General features: G+C 39.3%; 1 protein-coding gene across 1 annotated transcript in view; it reads left to right on the plus strand.

Annotated features, from left to right (window-relative positions):
* Positions 1 to 14065: 14065 nt before the first annotated feature.
* lrriq1 (leucine-rich repeats and IQ motif containing 1) overlaps positions 14066 to 20107 on the plus strand; it is a 111594-nt gene continuing 105552 nt past the window's right edge. Inside the window, exons 1-6 of the mRNA XM_031731866.2 lie at positions 14066 to 14324; positions 15125 to 15221; positions 15328 to 15410; positions 15512 to 15626; positions 17313 to 17488; positions 20001 to 20075. Of these exons, the coding sequence (XP_031587726.2) occupies positions 14244 to 14324; positions 15125 to 15221; positions 15328 to 15410; positions 15512 to 15626; positions 17313 to 17488; positions 20001 to 20075 (627 nt within the window). The 5' untranslated portion in view covers positions 14066 to 14243. The remainder of the gene's footprint in view (positions 14325 to 15124; positions 15222 to 15327; positions 15411 to 15511; positions 15627 to 17312; positions 17489 to 20000; positions 20076 to 20107) is intronic.

Here is a 20107-nt window from a genome sequence, read left to right on the forward strand (position 1 = left end):
GAGACTAAGAGGAAATACGAGGTTTAAGCTTGCATAACCTGAAATTCAGGCGTTATCTCGGAGATGATAGGTTAGCCATTGCCTTAGTTTTTTTCCTTTCTTTTTTCTCTTTAAAGTTGTTCTATTCCCTGAGAAGAAAATCATGCACTTGGAAACACTACCCACGTTTATGTCCTGTCTTGCCCTGGTGGCCAGTGTGAAATCCACCCACAGTATTTCAGGTGCATCATCACAGAACTCAGTAGTTGTCACAGCCTTTGCCAAGCAGAATATGTGTGTATTTGATGTTCATGCAAATCTATTACGTCCAATTCACTGGTCGTCCAAGTCTTATCATCTCTTCTTACCACTCCCCTTAGTTACATATCTCTGTAGTTCTGACACAAATACAGGTTGTCATCCTTGCTGTACAAAATGCACAGGATATTGCCTGCTCACTGAAATAAGAGATTGAGATAAAATACCCAGTTAAACAGCTAAACTATATTGTTTGACATCTGACATACAATAGCAGCTTTGGGTAATAAGCCTTTATTCCACCTAATGCAACATAATTTCTATGTAAATACATCTACTGAAAGGATGATTGTATTTATTTTGATTGATGTCTTGAAGATAGGTTTTTGTGCAAGCTTTCAAAATTGTTAAGGTCTTATGATACCTTTGATTTGAGTCTTTACACTGTTAAAAAACACAAAAAAGTACATACTTACATGAAGATAAACTTTGTTCCACAATAAAAGGGGGAACTTGGTTTGATGGTTAGTGCAACAGCGGAAGCTATCATCCTCCTTTCAAAGAACTGAGACCCCTGCTACTGGTTCTGTACAAAGCAGCTGTCCCTTCAGTACATAAACTGATGACACACTTGACAAATTAAACAGAATACAAAGAACTAGCAGCTGAGGCTGATTAACAGAGCTGATAACTCTGGGTTAACCTCTTGGGGATTGGGTGCAGTGGATTTGTGGTATTATGTGTTATAATGTCACTGATTCAGTTTTTTCTAGTTAGGTAAGTCATAAAGTGAAAAGAAGAGCCAGTAACAGCAGAGGATTGCACTGGTTCTTGATGATTACTGTATAAACACTATTCAATGGAATAGCAAATGTAGCTTCAGGGGTTGGAAACAGTTGGCTGCTCAGTCTACAGATCCAAAGATGATGATGATGATTTGTGTGCTGAGTAAAAGGAAGAACTCTAAATTGAATTCAGTTCAATTCAATTCAATTCAGTGTTATTTATACAGTGCCGAATCACAACAACAATCGCCTCGAGGCGCTTCATATTCTAAGGTAGACCCCACAATAATACATACAGAGAAAAACCTAACAATCAAATGACCCCCTATGAGCAAGCACTTTGGCGACAGTGGGAAGGAAAAACTCGCTTTTAACCAGAAGAAACCTCCATCAGAACCAGGCTCAGGGAGGGGCGGTCATCTGCCGTGACAGGTTGGGGTGAGAGAAGGAAGACAGAATAGAAGACATGCTGTGGAAGAGAGCCAGAGATTAATAACAAGTATGATTCAGTGCATAGAGATCTATTAACACATAGTGAGTGAGAAAGGTGACTGAAGAAGAAACACTCAGTGCATCATGGGAAGCCCCCAGCAGCCTACACCTATTGCAGCATAACTAAGAGAGGATTCAGGGTCACCTGATCCAGCCCTAACTATATGCTTTAGCAAAAATGAAAGTTTTAAGTCTAATCTTAAGTAGAGATTGTGTCTGTCTCCTGAATCTAAACGGGAAGCTGGTTCTACAGAAGAGTGGCCTAAAAACTGAAGGCTGTTCCTCCCATTCTACTTTTAAATACCTTAGCAACAACAAGTAGGCAGTCACGGTCCTATTTGTTTAATATGTGCATTGAAGGACATATCCTGGTCAAAAATGACTCCAAGATTCCTCACAGTGTTACTGGAGGCCAAGGTAATGCCATCCAGAGTAGGAATCTGGTTAGATACCATATTTCTAAGATTTTCAGGGCCAAGTACAATAACCTCAGTTTTATCTGAATTTAGAAGCAGAAAGTTAGCGGCCATCCAGGTCTTTATGTCTTTAAGACATTCCTGCAGTTTAATTAATTGGTGTGTGTTATCTGGCTTCATAGACAGATAGAGTTTGGTGTCACCTGCACAGCAGTGAAAATGTATGCTATGCAATCTAATGATACTGCCTAAGGGAAGCATGTATAATGTAAACAGAATTTGTCCTAACACTGAACCCTGTGGAACTCCAAAATTAACCTTAGTGTGTGAAGAAGACTCTCCATTTACATGAACAAATTGGAGTCTATTAGATAGATATGATACAATATCTATAACTATGATACAATATCTATCACACTGCAGCGGAGTACCTGTAATACCTACAGTATGCTCTAATCACTCTAAAAGGATATTATAGTCGACAGTATCGAATGCTGCAGGTCTAGCAGGACAAGCACAGAGATGAGTCCACTGTCAGAGGCCATAAGAAGATCATTTGTAACCTTCACTAAAGGTGTTTCTGTGCTGTGATGAGCTCTGAAACCTGACTGAAACTCTTCAAATAAGCCATTCCTCTGCAGATGATCTGTTAGCTGTTTGACAACTACTCTTTCAAGAATGAAAGGAAGGTTAGAGACTGGCTTATAATTAACTAAGATCACTGGGTCTAGGGATGGCTTTTTAAGTAAAGGTTTAACTACTGCCAGCTGGAATGCCTGTGACACATAGCCAATTATTAGAGATAGGGTGATCATATTTAAAATTGAAGCATTAATTAATGGCAGGACTTCTTTGAGCAGTCATGTAGGAATGGGGTCTAAAAGACACGTTGATGGTTTACAGGAAGTTTAGTGGTCTTGTTGCCTATAGGCTGGCCATGACCAGCAGCCATCAACTTTACGACTCATGATAATCACATAGCTGTGTATCTTTTGCAGATCCTTCTAATTTCTCCTTGAATCTCCTTGTATTTCAGATCATTGCCTCTTTAAGAAGTTTTGAACATAGGCCAACAACCAGTAACTAGTCACTGTGAGATCATTTACCTTGTTACTGGCCAAACTAGTCATTGGCTCCTCCTTCATAATATGATGTATGATGATGAAGCAAGTGGAAGCATCATGGTTCAGATAAAAAACCCAAAAGAAAACAAAAAAACAAAAAACTTTTGTTACAATAATGAACAATGCGTTATTATTATTATTTTTTAGTCAAAATTAAAGGATCTCCATAGTGACAATAAAATGTAGTTAAGGTTATGTAAAGGTTTTTAAGAGTTAAAAGCATGCTAATGTTCAATGTTTTGTTGACCCATAAAAAGTGTTTAAACAATTCCAGTCTGGCCCTGCATGCTCCTGCTCGATGACGAGTGTAACTCAGCGTGGAGTCACACGTCACACTGCGTCTGTGGCTGTGAGTGTGACTCCACAAAATGAGCTGATCCTCATGTGGTAATGCAATAAAGATCTCTTTGTAGTACCAGTAAGGGTGGTTAAAAAAAACTATGCATGGAGGGATATAATTTATTTTTAAGGGGGAATACTTTGTCTCTCTTTGCAAAAGAAGTGACAAGCAAAATGATATCAGTAAAGTGTAAACCTTTAATAAAGTGGGTGAAATTACATAAATTGAGGGTGAAATTACATAAAATGGTCCTCACACTTACATCTTATTGTTTCACTGCAATCAATTAGCTGTGCTGATCGGACCCTGTGCTACAGCAATTTAACCACTGACTGACAGCTGATGGAGCCAGTAGAAGGAAAGCGCAGACAAGAGAAGAGCAAAAACAGTGACTAGTGGCAGAAAAACAGCTAATCTGTAACAGGCAAAAACCAAAATCATTAAGAACCACAACACAGGAAACTGATATAACAAGTACAGCAGAGTGGAAAGAAAAAGCTTGTGGACAAAATACACAAAGGGCAGGTCTCCCATGGAAAACAGCTGCAGCTGATGACAGACAAATCCTTCAAGCTGTGAAAAAGAACCCCAAAACAAATGTCAGTGACGTCAGCACCAGTCTCGAGAAAGCAGGTGTTATTATGTAGAAGACTTGAACAGCAGACTCACAGAGACGATGCTGCAGGATGCAGACAGTATGAGCTGCAGGGATTCAAATGTAGCATTGAAATTTGCGCAAAGACAAGTCAAATCAGGAAGTACTAAAAGAGCAAAATCAGCTTGTACCAAAGTGTTGGAAAGCCCACATTCATAAGATACTAAATGTTCAGTTATGATTCGTTGCAATTAATTATTAAACTCGTACTGCACTGGGACTTAGCCATTTTGTCTTTTTTGTCTTTATGTGTTGGCCAAATTAAATAAGACTTGAATTCCTCCTCTATATTTATTTGCAGTTCTTTTATTGGTATCTCAGATATTGGTTGTTTGTTTGTAACAAGGTATAAAACATGTGGTAAAGTACAAGGTGTTCCCCATCCCGTGACGCTGTTTTGTTTTTGTGATGGTAAACACAGAGCTGGTCACAGATGGCAGCTTACACTGGTTACCTGCTGAATACTTCATGAACTGACTCTGACTTTGGTAACATTATGCCATTTGGTTGTCATGAGTTTTCCCCTCCCGGACCTCTGATGGAAAGTTATGGCGGATTGGTTTTCACTGTGTCACAGATACGTAGGTTGTCAGCCAATGGGAATCACACAGAGGTGGCATAAATAAATGAACTGGGGACTTGATGGTGGACATGAATTTTCACGTTTCTTAGTTTGAGGAAACAAATCTTGCAGACAGTGAGGTCACTTTTACAATGTTTAAATGTATTTTATTTTGAATAGTGTTATTTAATTCCCTGATTTTCCTTTAAATGAACAATTAATTAATAACGAGCAATCAAAGGACTGAACAAGTATGATTTCTTAAATGAAAACCGTGAAATAAAGTAAGTTCACAGGTGGACTAGCTTTCAATTTGATCTAAAATAAAGAGCATTCTAGACCCATTATCCAGTCCTATCATATATATTTTTATTTTTATTGTTACATAGAATAGTTATTTCTACCTTAAATGCGTGCTGTTGTTTCAAAAAGATCTGATTTTGCCTAGGGAAGGAACAGAACATGTACTTCATGTGCTCGCTGCGAGCTGCTTTGAAAAGCCTGTGTGCTGTGATTGGCAATGTGCAGCTCGATCCTATTTGATAAAACAAAAGAAAACAGTCAGCGGTGAGACTTCACTGTATCAGCCTTGGTAAGCCCCCCTCCCCCTCCCCACCACCACTACCACCACCTGAACATTGAGGTCACAAGGTCATGAGAAGTTGTGATGGTTGGAGAATAGAAAAGAAAAATAAGAATGGAAATTCTAGGTACTGATGATAAATACAATCTGTTTCCACCATGTTGTGTCTTCTTGAGTCAAAGTGTTCCAGGTGGTTACTCCAGAATATTAAAAAAAAAAAAAAAAAACCCATGGATTTGTTTTCAAAATGTCCCATTTTTGTTTTTCCAGGGAAAAAAGGACTAAAGAGCTTTGGATACAATGCGGATAAAAAGTATTTGACCCCTTCCTAATTTCTTAGTTTTTTGGATATTTGTCACACATGTTTCTAGATGATCAAACAAATTCTAATGTTAGACAAAGATAACTTGAGTAAATACAAAATGCAGATTTAAAATTATGATTTCACTGATTTCATTGAGTAACCAGGAACGCTGAGTTCCATGTCACTAGCCACATCCAGACCTGATTAATCAAGAAATCAATTTAGTCCTAAGTCCAGTCCTAACTATATGCTTTATCAAAAAGGAAAGTTTTAAGCCTAATCTTAAAAGTAGAGAGGGTGTCTGTCTCCTGAATCCAAACTGGAAGCTTGGTCCACAGCAGAGGGGCCTGAAAGCTGAAGGGTCTGCCTCCCATTCTGCTTGTAAATGCTCTACCAGCCTGCAGGCTGAGTGAAGTGCTCTAATCGGGTGATATGGTACTATAAGGTTATTAAGATAAGATGGGACCTGATTATTCATGTGAGGAGCAGGATTTTAAATTTCATTCTGGATTTAATAGGGAGCCAATGAAGAGAAGCCGATATAGGAGAAATATGCTCTCTCTTTCTCCCTGTAGGTACTCTTGGTGCAGTGTTTCAAATCACTTAAATAGATCAGTCTGACAAAGTAAGGAACGCTAAAAGATCAACGCATCACTAAATGATGTAAAGAAACTCAAGAACAGATGAGAAACAAAGTCACTGACATCTGTCATCAGTCTGGGTTTCAAACGCTTGAGCCTTTGGGACCCCAGTGAACAATGCTGGCTGCCATTATCCATAAATGGAGAAAACTTGGAACAGTGGTGAACCTTCTCAAGAATGATCAGCCTACCAATATTACTCCAAGAGCACGATGACAACTAATCCAGGAGATCACATAAGATTCCAGGGCAACATCTAAAGACTACAAGCCTCATTTGTTTCAAGGATCATGATTCAATTATGAGAAACTGACTGGGTAAGAATGGCATCCATCCATCCAATGTGAAAACCCCTGTGGCTTCAGCAGGAGGGCTTGAAGGCAAAGCTTTCCAAATGTGCCTTTTTCCAGCCAGAGGTTCATTACTTGGGCCATGTCAGGGTGTCAGGGAGACATCCTTATCAGGGTGTCTCCACAGATCCCAGCAAGGTTAAGGTAGTAGCTAACTGGCAGCCTCCTAAAACAGTTTCAGAACTATGGTCCTCTCTTGGTTTGGCGAAGTTTGCTGTCCCTCTGCATAGACTGGTGGCACACTGTTGGGGCAGAAAACGGAAGGCAGAGCATGGTGTCATTGGGAACTGGACTGAAGAGTGTCACCAAAGCTTTAAGCCATTAAAAACTAAGCTCACAACAGCACCAGTGCTTTCCTTTTACAGATTTCTCAGTGCCTTTTATTTTAGAGGTGGATGCAAGTAATGTCGGCCTGGGCCTTCCCAGTAGGGAGGAGGTAAAGTGAGACCAACAGCCATGCCAGCCGAGGTTTGAGGCTAAATTTTAGTTCAATGAAGTTGGAGTTTTTGGCACTTAAGTGGACCGTGACTGAAAAATTTAGAGAGTTCTTGTTGGGCCACAAGTGTATTGTTTATACTGACAAGAACATCCTTAGTCATTTGTCTTCTGCTAAACCTGGGACTACTGAACAGTGCTGGGCAGCTCAACTCGCCTTTTTGACTTTGAATTAAAGTACAAGTCAGAAAGGAGCAATACGAACACTTATCCTGCCAGCATCTGCCCAGTCTGCAGGACATAAAAGCCATGATTCCTTGTATACCCCTACCTCAACCCCTTCAGCGAGCCTTGTAGCTGGAACCAGTTAATGTGCTGCAAGCTGCCATTATGTTTTTGCCTCACCTCACCACTATGCCCTCCAGCAGGCCGATTCTGTGATAAAATGGAATCCTGGTGTTTTAGCTTAGGTTTGTTTGTTTAATTGTTTAAGTTCATTGCCCAAAGGTGCTGAGGTGGTGTTCCAGCTTTTGCTGCCTCATGTACTAATTAAGGACGTGCTGACTCAAGTTCATCAGGAGCACGACCATAAAGGTGTGGAAAGGACTCTGGCACTTCTACGTTCATGGTGCTACTGGCCAGGTATGTCTGCTGAGGTAGCTCACTGGTCTCAGGCATGGGAACATTGTCAAGTTGCAAAGAACACGCAACCAATTGCTCAAAGCTATATGGGACAGTTGTTGTCTTTTTGACCAAATGAAAATTTTGCTATTGATTACACTCTGTTGGACTCTTCTCACAATGCGCTTTTTCACACTGGGCACTTACTTTTTCACACTGGGCCATGTAGGTTTGGATAGCTTTTTCCCTTAACAGATGAAAATGCACTTTGTGTTTAGTTGCAGTATCTTTGTCTCATATTCAAATTTGTTTGATGACCTGAAACATTTGAGTGTGACAAAAAATTAAAAAAACTAACAAATTAGGAGCGGGTGGGGGGAGTTTTTCACACCAGGCTACATATAGCAGAGCAACAGTTTGTTGTTCTTTCTTTTTGCACCTCACCTGGATATCAGTGGCGATTAGCTGCTTTGTTTATGGGTTTAATACATTTAAAACACAAAATAGAATCTGCTTGTAGAAAAATGGTACCACTAGTGTTACTACTTTTTCATATGCCACTCTTTTTTGCCTTTATATTTGTAGCCTTTCTTCATTTCATTTTTAATAACATAAACATTTGATGATTTTTTCCATTCAACTTTCCAATAAAACTTCTACTGGGAAATAACAAAATAGTTAAAATCACGTGTAGGTCTTGTAGGTTTCTGAATGTAGAATTAATTACATTTTTTTTTTATTATGGAAAACTGGCATTCACTTAACACTGGAAGTCCCACAGTTTTCTAACCCTCCGTCAGCCAAGTGGAAGCTAACGCCACCTAACTTGGCTTGTCTGTTAGCATCAATTCATATGTAAATTAGGTCGTTACCTGAGTAATCTGGAGGGGAGTGGGGGTGTGTGAATGATTGCTGATTTCTAACTGCCAACTGCCTCTTTGTTTGTGTGGGGGGAGAGCTGCTAAAAGCTGTGAACTTCCTTTTGTGTTGAGGTGGATACAATCTCACTGCACTTAGCCTAATCCTTCATTGCCTGGTCTACATATCACCGTTGATGAACAGCTTTTCCCATCAAAGACTCGGTGCTGTTTCCTGCAGTATATTGCAAGTAAACCTGACAAGTTTGGGATCAAGTTTTGGGTGGCTTGCGACCTAAAATCCAAGTACATTTGCAATGTCCTCCCATATCTTGGCAAGGACCCCAATCGTCCCAGTGGGGAGAGACTGTCTGAAAATGTAGTGATGAGGCTGATGGAACCATTCCTAGACAAGGGCAGAAATGTTACCACAGACAATTTCTTCACATCGCTTTCACTTGCGCAAAAACTTCTTTTCTGAGGGAGTACACTGTCCGCAGAGGAACACGGCGCTGGCCAGTTGCCGTGTTCTATAACATGATTGACATGGCAGCACTGAATGCACATGTGCTGTATCAAGCATGCACCGGGACGCAGGAAAGACGGGTGGACTTCCTGGTGGAGCTTGCAAGAGAGTTGGCTAACTCTCATATGGCTGGGAAGAAGGCAAGAAAAGAACAGTTGCTTCAGACACAACCCTCCACACCTAGCCCTGGAAAAAGAGCCACGTGTCAGGTCGAACACAAATGCAAGAACAATCATGCCACTGTGTGATGTGTTCACTGCTACAGATACACATGTGGTAAATGCAGACTACAGATACCATGGCAGTGCCAGGATTGTGAGTGATTGCTGAGAATGTTGAAATGTACTCACTCACTTTTTATTATTATTTGTAAATATGTGTACAAATGGTTGTTTTTTTTTAATTTTTTTTTATTTTGTACTGTTTTTATCAATAAATCTCAGCAACAAAGGAAATACACCCATGTGTGTTGATTTCTCCATAAGATGGCAAACTGAAACACAAATTTCCTTGTGGCTCAGGAAACTAACCACTCCAAGTGGCTCAGCATGGCCCCACCTTATTTACATAACAAAAGCAGCGGTTCACAGGTGATTAAGGATATTAGCTAAAAGAAAAGCCAAATGGCTGCTCTCTGGGACTTCCAGTGTTAAATAAAAATGACCAATTTTTCATGTGATACCCTGCCCCAAATAAATCATGCCTTATACCCCACATTCAAGTTTTAATAATTTAAGGTTTGGCTCTAGCTCCCTGTAGCAGATGAAACTGCATTTGAAAAAAACGCTCATTTAAGAATTACACATGAAACAGCTAAACACAGACGCACACACAGATACACGAGGCTTGTTGGCTCGATTTGATGCTCTTTCAAAGTGAGGATTAACAGCAGTAACGCCTCCTCTTTTCTCTTCCCTTGGAACTGTCCTGTGCTCAAGGCCAAGAACAAGTCATGGGACTTACAGAACATATCAGACCTGAGCCAAGTGCTCTCATTATGTTTTTTTTCCTTTTTTTAAAAATCCCTCTAAGGCACATGTGGTTGCCGATTTTGTAATGTCAGTGTCAGTGACATGCTGTAATTTAGTCCATTTGGTAATTCAAATAAGTGCAAAGGATTAAAAAATGATTTCAATAGTAGGTACAGTTCTTTTAATCGCAAGACATTCAAAACTCAAATTCTCCAAAGTGGATTGAAAAACTATCCAAACAGTAGATGTTTACAACTTATTTAATAAATGAATACCTTGAAGATTAAAATGAAGACTAGTAGTCGATAAAAACTGAAGCGAGATCGATCAACTGCAGACCAGACAACAAACGACGGAGGCACCAGACAAGTGCAATCAAACGATGAGTTTATTAACACAGGAGAGGAAACATCAGCATATGTCTTCCTCTGACAAAAATACAGTGAATGCTGGTTTTATAGCATAGAAAATTAACGCCCACACATACACATCAATACAGGTCAAAAATACATTGTTTACAGACATGAGCACATCTCGTACATCTTAATAACTATAAACAGTCATATAACTTCTCTTTTCTATAACACCTGCCTTTTAAGGTAATAAACTTCAAGCTTCAGGATCGTTAAGAGCTAATAATTGACCCTCGTCACCAATCACTAAGTAAACAGAATTGGCGCAGGTCTCAAAAAGAAGCAGAAGACACTTGGGCCTTCGCTCAGGCCTGTTGCTAGATTTAATGTGTATTGTAAGCATGCATGCAATTAACCTGCTATGTTCTCATCTTCCCTCAACATGTATCACCTGGACACTCTCACCAGTGAAGCTTAAAACCCTCTTGGATGGAACATCAACTCTAAACAAGCACAGATATGCAATGTGTATAAACTGAACTCAACCTGTGAATAGAAAGGTCAATGTGATAACAAACATATTCAATGCAATATGAACCCTATGAGAAATATTACTGATAAAATAATACTGTAAAACATGTTATTAATGCATTTATCATAAGGCAGGTTATATGGCAGCAATAAAAGAATCTCTGAACCCCAACAAAACGTAGGCAAGTTACTTTTAGTGTATATAACAGAAAATGAAAGCACTCATGCCTTTGCGTCTATATTTTTGTACATTTCAAAATTGTAACAGGTTTTCTGTTTGCACAAGATGTAAGTGACGATTGATGACAGCTTCTTGTCTCATGCCTTCTTCCTCTATTCTGAATGTGTTGTATGCAGAATAAAGTACTCTTTTCTGGAAGAACTATAGCAGTTAGTGTCCTCTACAGTTTGCCTCTGTTCATTCCGTCTCTACACAGTGGATTTTTGTACACTACATGCTGTAGGCTGATACAGAATAGTTTAGCTCGGGACATTCTCAGTAGATACATAGTTTTCAATTCTTTTGTGGAATTAACAAAAGAGCTATACTTCATTTTGCTCCATGGCTGTCAGCATGACCATTGATACAGGCTGTTCTTCGAAATGTGAATGTTAAACCTATGCAGGGAACATGTTTGCAGGTTTTTGGAAAGCCTTGTGTTGCATATGGAATTCACAGTTCAAACAAGAGAGATGAGTTGTGTAAGTATTAAATGAAATAAACACAGCTTTTACTTTAAGTCACTTGTAGTGGACTAAGCTAATCCCAAATTAACCCTCACCAAACCCTCTTAGGTGGACTTATGATTGCAATAATAATCATTTGAAGCTGATTTAGATGTACAAAAACTCACAATGGCAGCATAATGTTAACTTTGAAAGAGAATCCAAATCTGCCTTGAAGTCTAACTAGTTCACTTGTGTTGTCAGTCCACTGAGAAGAAGAAAGGCTTGGTTAGGAGGATGCTGGGATGACCTAGTTGAACTTCTCAAGTCTGAGCCACTCTTGTGTAGGAAAAGCTTTGAAAATGTACCGCAGGTAATGATTGCACAAGCAAGACGTGATATGACAGCAGATACTTGCAAGAATGCAACACAAGGCGTTAAGCTTGCAGAGGTATTTGTGCAGGATTAGCTTGCTTAACATTTTCCCCATCACATGCACATAGTATCTTACCATCAGGTCAAGTTCCTTTATCATCTCGCTGAAGCAATAATCTGACTGTTCAAGTCCGCAAAACAGAAAATCTATGTTTTCAGGCATGACGTCTAATTCTTCAGATCAATTGCATTAATCACTAATAAATATATACAGGTATTGCAAATTGTACCTTTGTGATCTGCAGTAAGTTAAGTTAAAGGTTAGTTTGGATACTGGCAACTTTTTCCCTCCAATCCCTCTTTCGTCAAATCCCTCAGATGGAAATGATAGGCTCGATTTGCTCAATGGCTGCCAAGATAATGGCTACAGACGAGTAACAGAAAACCCTTGACAGTGTAAACACACGGCTGCTATCTAAACCTCTGCAGCGTTTGGGCCGGAGCCGCCATTGACTGGTGTAATCTGCTGCATAAATCTACAGCTTGGCCATGTCTGTCTGCTGTCTGGGTTCCGTGCACTTGGACAAAAGCGCCGGACACCTTGCCCACTGACAAAGGGCCTGGTCCTAATTGGAGTAGACAAGGCTTGCTGATGGAGCCTTTTTAAGCAATTGAACTTGGTCAATGACTCTTAGGGGACCTAATACAACATAAGGGACAGGCAGTTTGACTCCAACAACGGCAGTAGCACCAAACTGTCCTGTAGCTGCCCGTCAGCCTAAGCACTGAAGTTGGGCTATGACCCATAATGGCTTTTTATCAAAGTGCAAAACTGTGAAGGTGTTGATCTTGTGCCACAGTAGGGTTGTAGATGGGCTGTGTTTCATTGTTAATGTGTAATTCAGCATTGCTTTTTAAAGGACCTGGCGCCATTCCACTGTTTTTTTTTTTTTTTTTTCATGTATTAGAACAGAGAACAGGCCTCACTGTGTCTCCTGACCAAACAGTTTTGGATGGAGGACAAGCTGTTCTTCGTTTGAAACCTATCAGGAAGGAGACTGGGTTCCTTTTAGAAAGCTATCAGGAATGTGTATGGGAAACCTGTGTGGGCCACTGGAATCTCCTCAAAGAGAAGACTATAGGACGAGTGCAAAGCCCTCACCACGGGAGAGAGGAACTGGTCTTTGTGATCAGAAATGCCATAGAAAAAGTGCGCATTGTTAGCAGCCCAACAGATTTTGTCCCTCTGGTCGTGTGATTCACCTACAAGGTCTCGGGCTCACTGACCCCCCCCCTTGCTGGCTGTTAGAATGCCCACACAAGTCAGTGACACTACATTTTCTTCACACTAAGTAGCCAAATAGCTTTGCTGACCTCAGATTCATAACTTTGCTTCTGTAACTTCTGTGCAACTTTTTTCAATAACTGTGCAACAATATCAATTATTGTTTCAGTGTTTTCTAGTGTGACTTGACCAGTCAGATCTACAATTGTTATGCTATAAGTGTATTGAAAATTAAAGCATTTTTATTCAGATTATTTTTCTGTAATTTGATAGAATTTAATATTAAAAGATTAAACTTTTGGTGTATTGTCTTACATGTGTTCTAGTTATTGTCACACATTATGGGGGCCTCTTCTTGGTTCTTCTAGAGCTGTGATCGCCATCTTGTGGTAGTTTTTCCCCCCTTCTGGTCGCCTGTTGATTAACGGGAAATTTAAACTGATGATGCAAAAAATTAAATAAATGCCTGTTTATTTGGTCCTTTCTCGTAGTCTCATGCGTTAGGAAGTTTCCAAGGATCAAAATAATTCAAGAATTGAATTATTAAATTGCAGCCAACGTTTGAGGCATTTTAGTTTGAGGCAATTGTTTATTTTATTTTTACAGCAAGCAACACGCTGTGATTTTCTTTTTTCTTCTTCCTTTTTAAAGGACAATGTATGTGCGACACATAAAAATGGCTAAATTAGCGCCCACTTCATTCTTCATGTAAACACCATTAGAATGGTGTTTACATGAAGAATGAAGATATAAATACTGAAATCAATACAACAAATGCAGTCTAAAAAATTACAATAAATGCAAACCGCCTTTTTGCATTTAAAATATGAATTAGTTTTTCTCTTGCGTTTTGTTCGGTAAGTCCCTTTCGAGACTTCGTAGTTCACAGCGTTGTTTCCATAGAGACAGAAATTCGTCTAAACGCAAGAGGATCTTTCAGGCAAGTTCTTCTAAGCCTCCGAGTATAGCACTAGTGCTGTATCCAAGTAGGAAATTTAAAATAATTAAGTATAACTTAGCGGTAAATATGAGTACTTTGGATAAAAGTATTACAGTAAATGGTTTCAGCAACTGAATATTAGCCGACCGTCTACTGCCTTCATTTTCACTGCTCTGACAGATAAGTAAATCGTCATGCTGGAGCTGGATGAGCCATTCACCTCTGATGAAACCGAAGAAGAAGAACAGAAAAATGTTTCATGTCATGAAGAAGAGGTAAGGGTGTGGACCTCGTTCCAAAAATACAGCACATGCATGTATGTTTCCGCTATTCTCCAAAATATTCGCTTCATTTACTTGTTTTTGTCCAATTCTTCATATATTCTATCACCTGGAGAGGTGGAAATTAGCAGCTATTTGTCAGGGTAGACCCCTTAATTTATATCTCTACCACAAAAGCATCAGGATGATTCGTTTGAGAGCCACACGTGAGCTTAGAGTGACGCTGAACAGGACAGCGAAGCTAAACAGATAATAGACAGAAGATGAATTATGCACAACATAAGCTGACCCTCCGTAAATCCACATACTGCCTTATGACTTTGCCCATACATCCCAGCTATTACTTTTTCATATAGTGAGTATGGATGGGATTTGAGAAATTCTTCCAAATAAAAATAAATGGTACCAAATTGTCCAGTTCATTGGACTAATATCTCACTTAGTAATATATTACTAAATGTAGTAATGCCATTTATGAATGCTGCTTTTAAAAAAATGATAATTGCAACACAGTGATCCCAAAACCTTTGAGCTTTTGAATGTGTGAGCCACATACAGTACAGACCCTTTTTTCTACTTTTGCATTGACCCTGAACCCCTGCTGGCCTATTTTAAAATTAATCAGAACTCAATAAGGAAATTGATTGACCCATAAGCAGTATAGACAATGGATTTACTATCAGTAAGAGTTATTGCTTCACTTTTGTCCCCACAATGCTTTCTAATATTGTTAGCTTATATTAACATTTTCCTTTTGTGGCTATAGACATAATTAACCTGTTTTCTGACCGCAGGCTTCAGATGATTTCCCACCAGCCCTTCTAAGCTATTTTGAAACATCAAAAACTAGAGCGGCAGTTTGTGAGAAACTTATCCTTCAGGAACTTGAAGGTAAGTAATAACTTATAGCATTTAACTAATGTGTACAATGATAAAGCTGAGGTTATCTCTTTACTGTTTTGGATTTTGTCTGCACTGTCTTTGAATTCCATGTCAGACTTCACACCATCAGATTCCACTGAGAATATGACGAGGCTGTCAAATGAAGTCAGTAAAGATATGGTGAAACTGAATGAACAGGTAAATTGGTCTTAACGGTCTAATCTCGGTTGTTTTATGACATCTAAAATATAATGTCACGTGGCCTAATTTTTAAAATGATTTCTTTTTTACTGATACAGGTCGGTGGTGCAACAGAAAATGAGGAGGACAAGACTGATGGGTCCCTTCTTCAATCACAAAAAGTGACACAAAATCCTTTGACTCACACTATGCCCATGTGTCTTAATAATGAAGGTAGATAACATGTACATGTGTATTGTTTGGGACAAAGACACCATTTTTGTAGTTTCGCTTCTGTACACCACCACCACAATGGATTGTAGATCAAACAATCAGTATGTGCTTGAAGTACAGACTGCCACAATGGCCACAGGCTGATAGGTAAACTGGACTCAAACGCAGAGAACCACAACAGAGACGGCTCGTACGTTTTACAGTGTTTTATTCTCAAGTCAACAGGTGAATTTGTGGCAAAGTGTTACTAATGATGCGGCTGTGGGTCAGTGGGGGTGAACGGGGAATTGGCAGGTTGCGACGGGGACGGAGCGGGTGCGTCTGGGAAGAAAAGAGAATGAGGTTAAGAAGGCACTAGGCGCAGGGCATTTAGTGGTAATGACTGATAATGCTTACTGATAGTCGGGGGTGAGCTTGGCTTTGAGGGAGAGGCGGTGAGAATCCAGGTGAGTAGTGGTAAAGGCTGGCTGACCTGAGTTCCGCTGTGTCCGAGGTGGAGAGTGGTGGCTGGAGGGTAGGCAGGTGAGCTTCTTTGTATTTTTCCAGAATGCGAAGATAATCCGAGGAGAGCTGAGGTTGAAGGCAATGGCAAAGAAGGTCCAGGAAAACTGTAGCACAGGAAACCAAAGGAAGCAACAAAACAAGTAGCAAGAGCATGAAAAACATTAGAGCCGTTACCAACGTGAGGTCGTTGACAAACTGGCGGACGGTGAAGGAGAGTCTGAGTGGAGCTTAAATCCTCAATCTGATTACCCAGAACTCAGGTGCCTGATGGAACTTTCCAATCAAACCTCCAGATCCTGACACAGACTTTCTTTTTTAATCCCAAAGATTTTACAAAATCTGTTAAAGAATTACAGCCCTTTCTATACACAGTCCCCCATTTTGCCCCATTTTCAGAGGTTCAACTTTAATGGGATAATTGATTGACAAGCAGTGGCCGTGTGAGGCCTGATCATTTTTTTAATTTCAAATGAAGCAGATATAATATCTCAAGTCGATTCAATGTCTTTAATTTTTGTTTTATAGCTTTATACTGTAATTTCAATTATTTATAATATCAGGCCAAAGAGATGTCAGCGCAAGTGAGTGAAAAAAGTGAAGAAAAAAAACTATCAGAGAAACAGCCAAAACTTTAGAAATGACCAGAAAAGTGAAAAGGGTTACTGAAGTTCTGATGTTGCGTAATACACCCATAATACACTCAAAATAAAGGTAAAAGGTAACATAGTTTGCCACAAGACGTCACTATTTTCATAGAATTTGCTGTCGTTCACGACTTCAGTAACATGAAAAAGTAGATAATCCTGCCTTGTGAATAGACTTTTAAATTTAAAACTGAAAGCATAAAGCTAATGGTGATCAAGCTTCCTGGAGGTATATTTTAGTTAAATCACACTCACAATCACTGCCACGTCACTGATGTAAATTTAGAAAAAATTTAAAATAAAAAAGTTAAAATAAAATGCATTTCCTCTCATTTCCCTAAGCATTTCCTTAAACATTTATGGAAGATTCGATTTAGATCATTCTTTATGCAGGAAATTTGGTTGTTATTTGTTATTAGTGCATAACAATCAATGGAGAGGCAAGGCATGTCTTACTTTGAGCCTGATATGAACTACATATGCACGGCTTTCTTGCTTGCTGAACTATTGAAGCCTTACATTTTTGTATTTGTCTTAGATGGAGCTGGAACAGATCGATGTTGGGAGACTGAGAAATATTTGGCCCGGGACTTTAGCAAACATGACATAGCACAAGAGAAACACTGTGATGAGGAGATGCATAAAAACGAGGAAAGGCAAAAAAGAGAAATTAACTTCCAGGAGGAGCTGAGGAAGATAATGGAGGCAGAGAAAGTAAGTTACTCTTGACTTTTTTCCCCCCTCGACATAGTACTTTTGGATCCAGGTGGTAGAGCAGCTGTCCCATAAATACTACAAATAAACAATAAGCTGGTACCAAATGTCCACATACATAATAAAACATGCAGCTGCCCCCACCAACTCTTCAGGGTAATTACATAACCCAGCCTTACTTGGATATGGAGGAAGTGGAAAAGAGGCCTCTGATAGCCTGGTGCACCACTGAGCCATTGTTTATGTTTATCGATGATACCTTACTTAGTAAGTACACAGACTTATTACACAGACCGATCAAGCTCACCACAGAGGATATGAAAGGTTTGACTGTAATTGTCCACTGGAGCAAAAATTGTGTGTCTTTAGGACACTGCGACACAGTGAGAACACCATCCCCAAAGACACAGTGGGCAGAGAAGCAGAAGATCATCATATCAAGGTGACCCTGAGTAAATGTGGTTATCCAGCTGGGTATTTGACTAAGCTGGGAAGACAACTAAGCAATGCTAAAGTATCAACTAAAGTGAAGACCACTGGTGATTCCTTATGTGTCTGGAGTGTCAGAACAACAGTGAGACATGTTTTCATAACATTGTGTCTCTGTGGCTTTCAAATTCCAAACAAAACTCCCAAAAGTTTGTCCACCCCAAGGATTCTGTCCCCCGGCTTAAACTGAGTAATATAGTGTACGCAGTTAAGGACCAAGAGGATTGAGATGAATTATGTATTTTGGTAAACCAAACAACCTCAAGCTTAAGAAATGGCACAACACAGAAGAGATAGCTTGTCTAGCCTGGACTCTAAGAGTACATCTTTCACCGTCTTACAGTGCTGTGAGTGGACTTTTCCCCAGATCTCTGTCAATAACACATATAGCCATTGTTTAATGATCATATCTCATGTCAAGGCTCATTGCTAGGCAATGGTGCTATTCACCTTCTGGGAATCCTTGTGGTGGTGCTGTCAAATGAATGAGGATAAAGTGTTGTGAAATTAAATAATTTTCAATGATTAATTAATTGTATTGATGTATTGTTAATGAATCCAAATAGCAAATGTCTGCCTTTCACCTTTTAATGTGTAGATTTTCTTCTGCCGTTGCACAAATAATCAGAATCAGAAATACTTTATTAATCCTGAAGGAAATTATGGTTTACAGCAGGCAGCATGCTGGTAGGCGCATGCGGACTAACAAAGGAACCCTCCAACCAAACATAGTTTACACAAAGATCACATTGGGAAGACAGGTCAGAGGTAGGCTGATAAGAAAAACAACGAAAATACACAACATGAGGTGAGAGGAGGATAGAAACTCCTCCCAGACTGAGCTCCTAATGGGAGAAGAGTTTGAGAACAGAGAAAATAATAATTAGGATAGATTGCAGATTATTGTTGTGTAATCTGTAGAGTACTGCAGCATTTTGGTAATTAGTGCAGTGTATTGTGATTGCAGCCCTGTGCTTCTACAGTAACTGTGGCAGGAGCAAGATTGGTGCATGAGTTTGTGTCTAAATGAGTGAATGAGAAACACTAAATCATTTCCCACGTTAGAAAACAATATGCAAATAGAGATTATATTTGCTGACCCCCCAAATATGAAATACAGATTTTTCCAACTTCTTCAGCTGAGCAAATATGTAATCCTGCAGTGGGATAGCTGCTGTTACAGCCACACATGTGTGATTATTCTGATTGAATTTTACTTTATTCACTTTAGAATGTGATTAAATAGCAAATTAAGATACAGATAAGTTAAAAGTAAGAAATGCTTCATTTATCCCCAAAAGTATGGAAATTGTTATAGCCAAATCATGAAAAACAACTTAGCTAAGAAATAAAAATAATAATCTATATTAGTTTTTATCCAGGTAAAAAGTCTCATCTCTTTTCTAATAGAGACCTGACCAAGACGGCAGCAGAAGTTACAACAAATACAACACATAACAATATAACAAGTAAAAAAACACAAATACAATATTCTGTACAGACAAGGGAAGACAAACACATGAATAATATGCAAAACAGATCATTACAAGAGTCATTAGAGACATTACAAGAGACATTAAAAACAGTGACACTGACCAAAAGAGCTATTCTCTCGCTCCTTTAAAATGAGCTTAAACTCCAGCATCGTAACAATTTCTGGCAATTTCTGTCCTTTCTGTAGATTATTCCAGAAAACAGAGCCAGCATATTTAAAAGCCTTTTTTCACACCAGTTCTGTTCTGATTCTCAAGACAAACATTTGTATTATGATAATATGATGGGCTGGTATGGTGTGGTACAGGCTGGTATGTACGGCATTCATCGCTAAAGTCAAGGGACCTGTTGTTTTACTGTGTTCTTGAGGAGTGGGGAAAATAAATGTATTCATTCAGATGCCTCAGTATTAGATGTTTCATACCCCTAGACAAGGGTACGGAGGGCAAACTGTCACAGAGAAAATACAGAATGCAGCAAAAATGGCTGTATTATTAACCCTGCTGTGTTTTATTTATACTGGTTCCAGCTGCAAGAGAAGGAACTGGAACTGATGGCGAAAAGAGCCCAGGAAAAACTTGAGGAGGAGATGCTGCTTCAGCAGGTAATGCATTTTTTTTTTTCAAATTTGTGTGC

The sequence above is a fragment of the Oreochromis aureus genome, linkage group 7, assembly GCF_013358895.1.
Source record: "Oreochromis aureus strain Israel breed Guangdong linkage group 7, ZZ_aureus, whole genome shotgun sequence".
NCBI classification, from domain to species: domain Eukaryota; kingdom Metazoa; phylum Chordata; class Actinopteri; order Cichliformes; family Cichlidae; genus Oreochromis; species Oreochromis aureus.